The sequence below is a fragment of the Lissotriton helveticus genome, chromosome 2_1, assembly GCF_964261635.1.
Source record: "Lissotriton helveticus chromosome 2_1, aLisHel1.1, whole genome shotgun sequence".
Classification (NCBI taxonomy): domain Eukaryota; kingdom Metazoa; phylum Chordata; class Amphibia; order Caudata; family Salamandridae; genus Lissotriton; species Lissotriton helveticus.
The window spans coordinates 1,576,714,653-1,576,729,476 of record NC_136059.1 but is presented as its reverse complement, the minus strand read 5'-3'; the positions used below and the strand labels follow the sequence as shown (position 1 = coordinate 1,576,729,476).

The following is a 14,824-nucleotide window of genomic DNA, read 5'->3' as shown; positions in this document are numbered from 1 at the left end:
TTGTTTTTTAAACGCAGCTCTTACAAACATAGACAGCATACACAAAAGCTTTCTTAAAATACAGCATGAGAGAATTCTTCACACACACAGACACACACGCATGCACTCACACACAGACACACACACGCATGCACTTGCAAACAGACTCACATGCATGCACTCACATACACACACCCACATGCACACTCAGACACACACACACACACACACACACATGCACACCCACTCACACTCACATGAATACTCCCACTCAGACACACACGCACACAACTAGCACAACTATCGGCATCCTCCCCTGCCCGCCGTGTCGCATTTCTCCTCCCCCTCCCCTTCTCTGCCTTCCCTCCGTCTTGTTTTTTAAAAGCATCGCTTACAAACATAGACAGCATACACAAAAGCTTACTCAAAATACAGCATGAGAGAATTCTTCACACACAGACACACACGCACGCACTCACACACAGACACACACACGCATGAACTTGCAAACAGATTCACATGCATGCACTCACATACACACACCCACATGCACACTCAGACACACACACACACACACACATGCACACACACTCACACTCACATGAATACTCCCACTCAGACACACATGCACACAACTAGCACAACTAGCGGCATCCAAGGAGTGGTATGATTTCCCATCACAAGGAAAGCATATACGGCATGAGAGAATTCTTCACACACACAGACACACACACACACACACACACACACACACACGCATGCACTCACACACAGACACACACACGCATGAACTTGCAAACAGATTCACATGCATGCACTCACATACACACACCCACATGCACACTCAGACACACACACACACACACATGCACACACACTCACACTCACATGAATACTCCCACTCAGACACACACGCACACAATTAGCACAACTAGCGGCATCCAAGGAGTGTTATGATTTCCCATCACAAGGAAAGCATGTGCAGCATATTTTCTGCCACATACAAGAAATATCACAAACTCTTGCGTAGGATGTATTTTTATGTAATTTTGTATGCTAAAGTACTCAGGGAATAGAAGAGTAATTAAATACTTAGTTCGCCTAGAGCTTTGACAAGGACATTCTCTGCCTTTTCCAGGAGCAGTTAAATGTGTTTCTTCTTTGCTGCTATGCAACCACACAAATGGCCAAATAGCTGCTGCCGATTCACAATTCATTTGAAAAAAAAACGTCTCCGTAAGTCAGGAGACAGGCAGGAAAGGCTACAAAAAGAAGGTAGCAAGCCTCACCTGGCAGCAGTGTATTAAGGGGAGCTATTTTTGGTTCATTAAAATGAGCGATCACGCACTAGTGGCCCGTGACCAGTTCTTTGCCTGGATAACCTTGATCCAGCTTTTGCCCATGAACAGGATTATGATGCATCAACCGTCTTGTTATTTGCCACTGACTTTACCAAGAAGTGGGCTACACTATGGTAACATCACTCTGTGCTTTATGTTATCTTGGATGTTAGAGAAACGACAGCCTTCCCACTTTTAAACCAGCTGGCTTCATTGCCAAGCTTGTTTCCTTAGTATTGTGACAGCGGAGGTTCCTAAGTATTGAGGACTCCCCAAGGCTTTATGCAGCTCGGTTTCATGTAAGATGAGCGAGTGAGTGAATACTCCCACTCAGACACACACGCACACAACTAGCACAACTAGCGGCAGGCTGAAACACAAAGTAAATAATAAATAAAAAACAACATGCAATCTTTGACAGGGATTACACTGCCACTGACAAAGGTAAACAAAAGTTAGCTCAGGATCTGCAACACTGCATGTTCTTCTCTTCGCTCAAGTTTGACTTGCAACTGTGGGGAGGGGGCGGTGTATTCACCAGAGCACTTCCACCTCATAATCTGGAAGCATAAATCACCCCGCCCTCCCTCTCCCCATTGTTCGGCTCCCATTTCCTGTAAAGTTCAATTCACAGTTTCTGTATTTTGTGGTCGCCTTTACATAGTGCATTACACAGTGAGTTACAGCCCTCAGTTCACGACAGGCGACACTGTTTCAAGCTGTTTTCAAGCTTTCAAGCTTTATTACAAATCACAAAAAAGATGTTAATAATTCACTTCTGTTCTTGGATTTTCGTCACAATAAAAAACACTGAATATAATCTTCACAAAAGTTATTTACAAAAGTTTAAGCTATTGCCATTACAAATTAAATAAATTATTTAACAATTAATTTAACAAAAAAAATATAAGCCATTGTTATTTGTAATATTAATACATCTAAGTCACGTAAATAAAAAACATGTAGCATTACAAATGTTATAGGTGTCACATTTGCGAAAGTTATAACTATTGGCATTGTAAATGACAGAGCTATTAATTTAGCTATTTAACACATAAATAAAAAAGAATTTAATTTATAAGACCAATAGCTCAAACTTTCCTAATGCAAGACCTATTGCATTTCCAATGCTTGTTCTAAAATGCTGTTGTTAACTCAGATCTAGGAACATATATTATCAATATATAGAGATTTTTTTCAATGGCTAAGGGACTGTTAAAAAAAAACAAAATTTAAAGCGAGAAACTATCTTTCGATCAAAAAGTTTGTGGTACATTATTTTCAAAGTTTAGCATCGGAAGGGATCTTTCTTTATTCATCTCAAATTCCTGACAAACGCGTCCGGAAACAAATGCTACAAATCCACATTTGAATTAACCTGTTATGGAGAATACCTGGTCTCAGGGATAGAGGGGCATATTACCAAGGGCCTTATCACCACTTTAGTGGGAATTTTTCCCGCTAAAGCGGCGATAATTTAATCGCCCTATTACCTAGCTGTCGCTAACACCAGTTAGCGACAGCTAGTAGGAGATAGCGAGCTTCTGGGGGCCCACTTTGCATGTCACCAATATATATCGCTAATGACATGCAAAGTGGGCGTGCCAAGATGTTAGCGACTGGAAACAGTCGCTAACATCACTAACTCCTATTACCAATTATCTCCAAAAGCTAACGCCTGCCCAGAGCAGTTCTTAGCCATGTTATCCAATGGTAGGTGGATAACATGGCTAAGAGCATTTGCTCGGTAATGCATGAATATCGCTGACTTTTCAGCGATATTCATGCATTTCGGCCAATTTTTATCGCTTAGGGGCTAAACCTTGGTAATAGCAAGGCTCCTAAGCGATAAAAATGGGCGAAGCACGGCGATATAAATATAGCCGCTAACCAAGCTTAGCGATACTTTTCACTTATGCTTGGTAATATGCCCCAGAATTTGTTTGAATAATAATATTGTATATGTGAAATGAGAGTTAAATGCAGCATAACTCATCTTCTTTTAGATTGCCTACTCTTTCTGGATGAGAGAAAAAATCCCTTCACCCACTTTAAAAAATAGCTAGTTATAATTCCATGTGAAGCACTAGCCACTTCATTCTCAGTTAAATATTTTGATAATGGAACTGGCTAAACTTGAAGATTTAGAAAATAGACAACGGAGGCAAAACTTACGTGTCTTTGGTATTGCGGAGGGAGCTGAGGGAGCTGATCCTAGAGCATTTATTATCCAACTGTTTCAAAAAGCTTTTCCTGATTTAGTAGATTGGGATTGGGACTCCCAGATCCAACGTGCTCATAGACTACCCCTAGTTCAAAGGGATAAGAGTGGTAAATTTCCTCAACCAATTTTGATATATATAGGCAACTATTTGCTTCGCCAAGCCATATCAATAAAAGCACGGCCAAATACTCCCGTGACCATCGACTCAGTTATTTTCTTTGTTCGTTCTGACTTAAGCAAACTTTCCTTTGAACGACGCTGGAAACTGAAACAATTCATTGATCCGATTAAGGAGCTGGGATGTCAAGCTTTCTTACAGGAACCAGCAAAACTGAAAATAATCAAAAATGGCCGGTCCTATTTTTTCTTGGAAGTGCATGAGTTTGAAGCTGCTATTGCCACTTGGAGACTGGGAAAATGATCAGGATATTGACAAATGTTATCCTCACGTACTTTCTTGTGTTTCTTTTTGATACTATGATTTCTTGCTCTATTATTATTCACTCCGGTTTTTTGCCAGACTGATTTGTTTCTTTTCTGATTGGATGGTAATGGGTCATTTTAAGATAGTGATCATTATTAAGTATGGCTCTTTTGATATTTTCTGAACGCCTGGGCCCTATAAGCGGCTAAATCCGCTCGATGGCTGCCAATATAGCGGCAGCCGGGCTAAGGGGGGGACCTGCAGGTAACTATTGGATGGGGGGGTGGTCAGTGTAGAGTGTGGGGTGGGGAAGAGGAAGATATGCTTGGGGGTAAAAAATGCATCAAAAGACATAAAATATATAAAATAAGAAGAACTATAACGCTGATTTAATGTGTTATGGAGGTTATAGAGGTCATACAGATAGGGATATATACTATTCGAAATGCATCGAATAAAATGCTTAGCTTGGAACGTTTCGGGCTTAAACAATAGAGTAAAGAGGAGTCTTGTGTATGAGGAGTTGAAGATGTACAACCCTCAAATCGTGGTATTTACTGAAACCCCTATAGCTTACAAAGATAGACATTTGCTTAAACAACTAGGATATGATATTATGGTTTGTACTAAATTTAATGCTTCAATTCGGGGGGTGGCGATCTTAAAGCATAAAGGTTTGAAGGGTGAGACACTCAAGACACTAACTGACAAAGCTGGTAGATGGGCTATAGCTCAGATAAAGGTGGGAGGTCGAAAATTTACAATATGCGGGGTTTATGCGTCAAATCAAGATGAACCAACTTTTATTGATCAGATTAATATAGAATTGCTTGGATGGGGAGGGGAATACATTGTATTGGGTGATTTTAATTGTAATATGAATTACAACCTAGATACAACTAGGAAAAATTCCTTCCAGAGAATGAGGAAAACTAGAGCTGCAATTCTGGACCTAGCGACTACTCATTTCCTGAAAGATTCTTGGAGATGTTTAAATCACAAGCTAGCTGGTTATACATATTATTCTGCCGCTCATAAGCTATGCTCACGTATAGATATGATCTGGGTTTCAGACTTTATCCTCAGTAACTGCTCAATGGCTATATATCCAAGGGTAACCTCAAATCACAATCCAATTTCTTTGACTTTCGAGGTCACAGCTGAAGAGTTTTCTCCTCGTCTTTTCTCATTTCCAAGATATCTGTTTACTGATTATGGGTTTGTGAATCAACTTAAAGAACACATAAAAGAATTCATCGATATAAATATACAATCTAGCCAACCATTGATAGTCTGGGATGCTTGTAAGGCTAGCATACGCGGATTCACACAACAATATATCTGGCGACAAAATAAAGAACATCGAAATCTAAATGAGAAAAGGCTTAGAGAAATTCGTGATATTGAGCTTCAGCTATCAGAAGCTCTGTCCGATGGGGCATCGAATTTAGATATACTTAATTTTAAACTAATTGAACTTAAAATTGCATTAAAGGATTTTCTCAGGGCCAAGAGTATTAACAAATTAAAAAAATATCAACTTGATCAATATGAAAACGGTGATAAGATTGGTAACCTTTTGGCCTATAAAGTTGCTGAAGATCGATCACAGAACATAGTTAAAGAAATTAAAGGAGATAATAATCAACTATTTTGCGACTCTAAATTAATATTGCTACAATTTGCCTCCTTTTATCAAGCTCTATATACACCAGAGACTACAACCTCGGAGGATCGCATTAAAAATTATATAGAGCTTAATATGGTTAGAACCTTAGAACCGGAACAATCTGTACAACTAGGGGAAGACATTACAGCAATAGAAATTAGGGACGCTATTAACTCCCTAGCAACAGGGAAAGCAGTAGGGGAGGATTCTATCCCTTTGGAATTATATAAATACTGTGCCGAGGACCTGACACCTTTATTAAAGGAAGTGGGCCCACATGCATCAAGCATTTTTGTAGTCGCAAACGGTGCAATTCCTTAAAATCGGCCGTTTGCGAATGCAAAAGTGCTTTTTGGGATGCATGAAGCAATTTTAGAATTCGTAACATTTTTGCGAGTTCTAAAATTGCGGGTGCTTTTAAGAAGTCGCAGATGTGCGATTTCTTAAAAGCAATGCATCATTACTTTTAGAAGTGCAAATTCGCAATTAGGGTGCCAAATTTACCGAGTGGTTGAACCACTCGGTAAATTTGGAAAAAGTGTTTAAAATCCTGAAATGTTTTTTTTTCAACATTCATGTTTCACACACACATGTCCTTAGGACATGTGTGTGTGTGAAACATGATGCGAAAAATACATTTCAGGGGTGCATGGGGGGGTCCTTTGGACCCCCCCCTGCACCCATGAAATTTTCAAAGTGCCACTCGCAATTTGCTGATGCCTTCCCATTCACTCCTATGGGCCTTTTGGCCCATAGGAATCAATGGGAATTGCGAAAATTAACTTAAGAATTCGGTATTCATTTGGGATTCGGTAAAAATTGCAATTTTTACCGAATCACAAATGAATACCGAAAATAATGATGCATAGCATTTTGCACTTCTTAATTTGCGATTCCTTATTTTTCGCAAATTAGGAAGTGCAAAATGTAACAATGATGCATGTGGGCCGTGATCCGTGCTATAGGTAATGGGCAACAGGCACCTAGATCTTGGAATCTAACTCAAATTATCTTCTTTTTAAAAAAGGGTAAAATACCTCAAGAGAGAGGCTCATACAGACCAATCTCGCTTATCAACAGCGATGCTAAAATCTTCGCCAAAATATTGGCTACTAGGCTCGCGCCAGTTATGTCTCAGCTTGTATCTTTTCAGCAACATGGATTTATTCCAAAACGCAATACTACAGCGCATATTAATATGGCCATTTCCGCTTTTGATGCTGCACGGACTCAGTCCGCCCCACTCGGTATGATTCTACTAGATGCAGAAAAAGCATTTGACCGAGTGGGGTGGGGCTTTTTATGGGTAGCCTTGCAAGCATTTGGTATTAGTGGCCAATTTCTGAGATGGATTCAATCACTTTATGATAATCCTGCGGGCAAAGTATCTTATATGGGAAAATGCTCTCCTATGTTCCCAATTAAGAGGGGGACAAGACAGAGGTGTCCATTATCACCCCTTCTTTTTGCTTTAGGTATGGAACCTTTTTTTAATTGCACTACAACGCCAAGCCCTAATCAACCCATTCTTCAATGGCTCAAACAAGCTTGACATTACTGTATATGCGGATGACGTAGCAGTGTTCTCCTCGGATGTGCCTCAAGCCTTGAAAGGTATCATAATTGAAGCAGGTATATATGGCTCAGTCTCTGGCTATAGACTTAACACCATTAAAACTCAAATTGTTACGAATTACCAGCTGTCTGTTCCCACTCCAGGAATTTGCGGTGTCGCAACGTATCTGGGTGTCAAAATCTCTTCGGATATTGACTCAATTGTAGCACTAAATTATGAAATATTATTAAAAGAGACTGCTATGCAATTTAAGAAATTGCATAAATTACCACTTAGTATTATTGGCCGAATAAATTTAATTAAAATGAAAATCTTGCCAAAATACCTATATTTATTTCGTGCAATTCCTCTACGCGTAAACAATTCTTATTTTCTTAGATTAGAAGGAAATATTAGTAGTTTTATATAGGGGTATAAAAAAGCCCGACGAGCCGTCTCCTCACTCAAACCTCCGTTTAGTCAAGGAGGTCTGGCTCTCCCGGATTTCAAGCTATATTATTGGTCGGCTTTTTTGGTTCGCTTTCGTAGTTTAACAGTTTTTGACAAATGTTTGCATTTTCATAAATTCTTACTCGGACAAGATGCTAATATGTTTATTTATAGATTAAATTACCCTAATTATTTCAAAAGGGTTAAATTTAAGACGGTACGAGATACCGTTAATATCTGGCGTTCCATCATGAATAAATGTAATATTTCTTGCTTACAATATAAAACACCTTTATGGGGTAATCCAGGCTTTCCTTTAATTTTTCAGGATTCAACATGCCGATTATACTTAGAATCTGGTATTAAGCTCTTGGGAGATTTGTATGATCATCAAGGATTTATGGCTTTTGAAAAAATAAAGCAATGTTATAATTTATCAGAACTGGCTAGGTTTAAATACTATCAGATTAGAGATTATTTGGTGAAGAAATTAGAACTCACTATGGTAATAGATTCTGATTTTTGGGACTGTATTTATAGAGAATCAGACAAAGCCATGATTAGCATAGGATATAAGATATTTTCTGACTTTAACACTAGCGACATCATAAAACTAACTGAGAAATGGAACAGAATATTAGCTTTAAATGTACCACCTGATCTAATTACTTTATCTCTTAAGAGTCTAAATACATCAGTTCATTCTTCTAGCCTTAAATTACAAATGTTTAAAACTGTATGTCAATTATATCATACCCCCGAGAGAATTCTTAAATGGGCAAGTAATAATAACTATAGTGAACGTACGAAATGCCCTAAATGCGATCTAAGTGGTGCTGATATTGTTCACATGTTTTTTTCTTGCCCTCATCTTAGTGAATATTGGGATGGAATAGTTAAGGTGGTTTCTAATAGACTTACTGAACCTATTTCTTTTTCACCAACTGATGTGTTGATTGGTATATGTGGGGGTTCTAGTACATTTAGTGATTTGTTGAATATATTAGTTACTTGCGCAAGACTTAATATTGCTAGAGCTTGGATTCAGAAAAATCCACCAATTGTTATGGAATGGTGGTGCTTAGTTAAGGAAATTTATACTATGGAGATCACCCTTGCTATTTCAAAGGGCCTCCGGGCTAAACGAAAAACTGACAGAATCTGGGGATTATTTATGTCTTAAAAATAGTATACTTTACTTACCGTTTTCTCTATTATTTGTTTTTTATTCTGTATGATCACTTTACTGCTTATGACTAATGAAATGCTTAATGTTTTTCCTATGACTCTATTGAAATCTGTGTAGATGGATTTTGTTTATCATGACTTTTTTTCTTTGTGTTCATTTGATGCAAATAAAAAACATTAAAAAAAAAAGATAATGGAACTGGCATTGCAAGATACACTGAACTAATTCAGAAAAAGATTGTTGTCATATTAGAGGAAGTTTCTCAAGGGAAGCTGATGTAAAGATAGAGTGCATTGTATTGTAATGTTATACATTTTATGAGTGGACTAGACTATATTTGATTTATGGTACATGCATTTCCTGTATTAGTCTATTCTATTGAATATGATTTTGGAGGACATTGTATTTATAAATTGCACAGCCGTTTAATGATTTATATTTCTATAAGAAAATGTCTTTGAAATAAGCATAATAATAAAATAAGTAAACATTCCTATATGATAAAAAGAAAGTTACCTGATAAAATCCTGCAACAAAGGTTAGAGCAGTGGCAATGCTGATGGCATAGCATTCCTTCCCACACTCTATGCTCAGCTCACTGATACTGAAGTTGAAAGCAGTTGCATTAGAGTCACTTCCGTTCCAGCTATGCATGGCACTGGCTGAACTGCTGACGTCATCGTTGAGATCAAACCCAGCCAGTTGCATTTCCCGGTCCACAACCTGCCCTACCATCAAACTGAGCAAACTGAAAATACCCACAGAGACATGGCGGGAGGTGCCCATGAAGAAGTAAATAACATTCGCGAAAAAGGAGGTGTAAAGGCTATATATGGGCTGGAGCCCGGCGAGCAGCGAATAAGCTATTGCTTGGGGTACTAAAATAATTCCAATGATAAGGCCGGACATAACATCACCCCAAATGTATTCCTTGCACTTATATTTTGGAAGCCACCGTATTACTGGGAAGAAATCCAAAATCATGTTTTTCAGTCGCTTTGTCGTCCATGTGCAGTTCTTTTTCACTTTCGATTTGATGGATGCTTGCACCTTTGTTTTGATTTTAACCTTCCTTTTCATGAGAACAGGGCAATATGGTTCGCTGTCTGTCTGACTGGTTTCAATTTGTCCATTCATTTTCTCTTTATTTTCTTTTTGGCTGGAAGAAAACGAAACAGATAATAATTACTTCATAATACATTTCATAACATATGTATTTTCAGACTGCAGGCTCATTTATGAGAAGGGAACCCTGCATCACTTTTGCACTACATAAAATGGTACATGCTTGACATAGGGCTCTCATGAAGACATATGAAACCATGCAAAGCCACCCTGCGTGGCTTTGAGTGGCCTCATAATTCATGAGTAAGGGGACGCACCGCAAATCACTGCGTCACTTTACTCTGTGCCCCTTGAGGTGTTCCATGAGCATTGCATTTGGCTCTCCCATGCAACACCCTTGGAATATGATGCTGCCCCACATTTACAAAGTGATGTAAACCTGAGGAAACGCCACATTCATACGCCTCCCGAGATAATGTGTAACAAGAAGAAATATGTTTTTCTCCTAGTTTTTTCTCTTTCTGGGGTGCTGAACTTTGCAGAAAGAGGAAAATGTCTCTCTGGATTGCTTTTGTGCAGAAAGGTGCCCTTTCCTCCACAAAAACCTATCCTGCATGCAACGGAGGCACCCTTGCACCATGGTGCAGGATGCCTCCTTTAGCGCTGGGCTACCGAAAAGGCCAGTAGAGGCTGCTCTCACGGCAGAGTGGTGGAACATGGGAAGGGTGTGAAGTGGGGGGATGGACAGACGACAAAAATAAAGAAAAATGGACCTTACCTTCTCCTCGCTGATCACCGCTTTTCTCCTTTCTGCTGAGGCTCCTAGGCTCCCCTGCTGCCAATCCCAGCACTTCTCTTGTGCTGGTACCAGCATGTGAGAAGCGCTGTGATTGGCCTGAGCGTGCTTGTTTTCCGCTCCAAAGGGGACTGGGAGCGTACGCCTGCTATTCTCTCAACTTGACAACACAGATCAGATTGGGGAGATGTCAGTGCACTTCACGGTTTTGCTGTCCAGAGACAGACAGCCAAACCGTCATTCGCACTGAGTGCAGTGCCACTACTAACCCTCTGACTGCCCCCCTCCCCCCGGCGAAGGCCCCGTCAACAAGATGCGGCAGGAAAGGAAAATGAAAACGATAATAAACACGTTTTATTATCGTTTTATTTTTCAAATTTTAAGGTCGCTTGCAGGTGGGGGGATGAACGGGAATAACAATGAGAAACTAAAGAAGGACGCTTGGAAGGAAAGAGCGAAGGAACAAAGGAAGAAATGATAAAATGAGGGAAGGATTAGAAAAAGGCAATGAGAGACGAAAAAAGGTATGGCGAAAAAGGAGGCAGAAAGACCAAAATAAACCCAGGAGGGCAGAAGGAAAAAAGCAACAAAGAATGTAATAAATGTGAAAATAAGATGGAGTTAAAAAGAGGAAGAAAATAGTAAGGGCAGATGAAAGCAGGGAAAGGGGGGTAGAAATGAAAGTATGAAAAGGGAAACTGGAAAGGAGGAAAAGAATAAATAAAAGAACAATGTGATAAAATATATAAAGAAAGTTCAAGGAAGTTCAAGAAAGAAGGAAAAAAGGGAGAAGCATTGACAATGAGGAAGTAATTATGTAAACAACAATGGAAGAATGGATGGATGGAAAGGAATATTGAAGGGAGAGGAGAAAGAAAGAAAGGAAGAAAGAAAGAAAGAAAGAAAGAAAGAAAGAAAGAAAGAAAGAAAGAGAAAGAAAGAAAGACAGGAGAAAGGATGGAGAAAAGAGGGAAGGAACAATCAAAGGAAGGACGAAGGAATAAAAAGAGAAAGGAGTGAAGAATGGATGGCAGGGACAAAGGAAAGAAGGATGACATCAAGAAAAGAACGATGATTGAAAGGAGAGAAGGGAGGGAGATTATGAGAATAGAAAGTAGAGAGGGAAAGGGGAAGGAAAGATCGAATGAAGGAACACAAAAATAATGGTTTGGAAGAAAATAGAATCAAGTGACAAGGAATAGAAAGGAGGAAGATGAAGAATGATGCAAGGAAGGTGGGAGAGGACTAACGAAGGAAGGATGATAGAAAGCAACCAAAGATGGCTGAAAGGAAGCGTAACTAAGGAGAGTAAGAAGGAAGGAAGTATGAAATGAAGAAAGAAGAAAGTGATAATGAATGAAAAGGAAGAAGAAAGGGATGTAGGGAAGGAAAGAAGAAATATTGAATGACATGTAAATGAAAGAATGTTATACTGAAGGATAGAGGGGATGAAGATAAGAGTACAATGAAGGGAGGGAAGAAATACAGAAGCACTGCAGACAGAAAGAAAGGACAGAACGAGAGAAGGAGAGAAGCATTGTGGAAGGAAGGGAGTAAGAAATACAGAATTGAAAGAAGGTGGGTGGAAGAAGATGGGGAGGAGTAAGGAGCAAAGGGAAGAAGGCATGTGAGGACGAAATAAATAAAGAGGGGGGACAGGCAGGTGTGGTCAGAACAGGTAAGCGTGGTGAGGCGGGGCAGGGCGAGGGGATGTCGACAGACGACGGAATGGGATTTATTTATTAATTTTCCCTATTCCGTCATCTGTCAAGTTCCCCCCTCCTGCCCTACCCCACTGCGCTTACCTGCACCGACCGCTGCTGGAGGCATGTCACAATGAAGGATGATAGAAACTAGGATGGAGAGCAAACAGAAAAAAGACAAAAAGCAAGAAAAAATCAAGAAAAAAAATCAAGGAAACAAGTGTGTTCCACAAGTAAAAAGACGTGAGGAGAAAACTTTATGAATGATGTGAAGACTAAAATATGGGTAACTGTCGTTTTGAAAACACGGTTAAAACGTGAGGAATGAAGAAAGATATTGATTACTTTAAAAATGGATATCTTGGAATAAATTAGTTTCCCAATGCAGTCAACACGATGTTAGAGCGACATATTTGCATATGCAGACAGGGTCGGACAGTGACAAAGTATATGCCTTGGCACCAAAATTAAAATGACCCCATAGTGAATGAGAAAGAAAAAAAAACGTGACGTATGTTTGCACATCGGGCAAGTTTTGAACTTGTAAAGATAACGCTATATAAGTGTTTCGCAAGAAATACTGCATAGATTTGTTTTGTTATCAACGAAATCAACAGTAAATACCAGCCTACCAGACCATAAAATAGGCCCGCAAATAGCCAAAACATAGGCCCATACACTGACCTGATCTGTCAAGCCCTTCTGGCACTATCTGGTTGCCCTACTGTCCAGTCTAACCCAGTTTGCACAGTCTTAGGGGCCTGTATGTGATGATTTTCACATTCCATTGCGAACCTACAATCTCATTCTATTCAACATGGTGAACAGGAGGAGGTGTGGCTCAGTGGCCAGGGCGACTAACGCCGGATGTTGGGGATCACGGTTCGATTCCTGGCACCGGCGGCAGTGGTCTGCCCAGCACCATGTGACTCTGGGCAATAACTTGCTAAATCTTCTCGTTGGCCCCCAGCGCCGGGAAACCTACTACAGGTGCGCTTTACATATACAGGATTATTATTATTAATGTCCACAGAAACACCTTTTTTACTCTGCCAGAAATTCATTAATTTCTCTTTGTTGATAATCTCGGCAGCTTTCTTATTTCTTGACCTTTCCTCACCTTTCTTAGACATACTTAGAATTTTTGGAATTTTTCACACATGTTCAGACATTTCACTCTCCATGGCCTGGTCTGCAGTGCTTGGCAACCAGCGCATTAATGGGCTCGTGAAACCATTGCAGAGTGGAAATGAATATAAATATGTCTAAATTTTCTCTCCAACTTGATATTATTTACTGCACATTTTTACTGATGTTTTTGTGGCCTGTGAAACTTTATAGAAAACTTGTCTAGAAATATATATTGCTCAGTTGGCTTTTTTGTGCTACGTATGAAAGATTCTTCATGCTGACCTCTTTTCAGGCGGCATTCACTACTTTAGAAACATTCACCTCCATGTCTGATTCATGCATCAGCTAAAAAGCGAAACAACCGATCGAAGCATGCCCTCAACAAGCATATCACGCACTAGGGAAATAAGTACTATCTCCTCTAAAAAGAAAAACACATGAACAAGACAGTAGTTCTACTTCCCATAATAAGGAAATAGGCTACTAAATAAAATAAAAAATAGGAGAAGGAAAGCCTAAAGCATCAATGGAAGGCTCGAGGTCACACTTGTATGGACACTTCCTGAAACAAGGAATGGAAGTGGGCGGGCAGGACCTAAATGAAACGAGTAGCTTAGCAGGAAGGAATGTTCTTCCAAAGTGGGCTTTTCAGCTTTTGTAATGCTCTCACCTCTACAGTTGAAGGAATCACCTGGAGTCAGTCAGAGAAGGTCCAATAAGGGGCCTTACGGTCTCGAATCTATGTTAAAAGCCTTCTACAGACTTTATTATCAATAACCATTTGCTAGTAACATGAACTTAGTCGTCTGTGAAATGTTAAAGAAGGCAGCCGTGTACAAAGTGTATCAGCGCGGTGAGTGATGAGTTCTGTAGCACAATGAATGTTCCAGTGAGAGTGAATTGTTTGGACGGGTCATATATCAGGACCACTGTGAGATTCTTCATAAGAACATGCCATTGTAAATTAAGAAAAGGGATTTTTATTAACCATATAGGTGCCCAAAGAGCACCAGGGATGGGAACTACATTTTGTTAATCTGTGGAACATGTTCAGATGGTGAGCCCAGGAACTGTATTATTTTCTCCCTGATGGACTGGTTTAAACCGTGTGACTCTTGCACAATTGTATTGGTATGTTATGTTAATGATATTTATTGAGTGTGTGAATACACAGGGGTGTCTTGGCGCATTGAATGTATTGAATATGGAATGTATGACCTCCATTGTAGAACGTGCTATAAAATAAGTTCCTTCTTGGGGGTTTTGGACTCAATCTCCTTGATGTTTAAAAGGCAGCAA

At 39.6% G+C, this 14,824-nt stretch overlaps 1 protein-coding gene across 1 annotated transcript in view; it reads right to left on the bottom strand.

Annotated features, from left to right (window-relative positions):
• The window catches only part of SLC26A1 (solute carrier family 26 member 1), a 435,468-nt gene that overhangs the window by 58,966 nt on the left and 361,678 nt on the right, over nucleotides 1-14,824 (bottom strand). Inside the window, exon 2 of the mRNA XM_078676549.1 lies at nucleotides 9,347-9,989. Coding sequence (XP_078532675.1) covers nucleotides 9,347-9,967 — 621 coding nt within the window. The 5' untranslated portion in view covers nucleotides 9,968-9,989. The remainder of the gene's footprint in view (nucleotides 1-9,346; nucleotides 9,990-14,824) is intronic.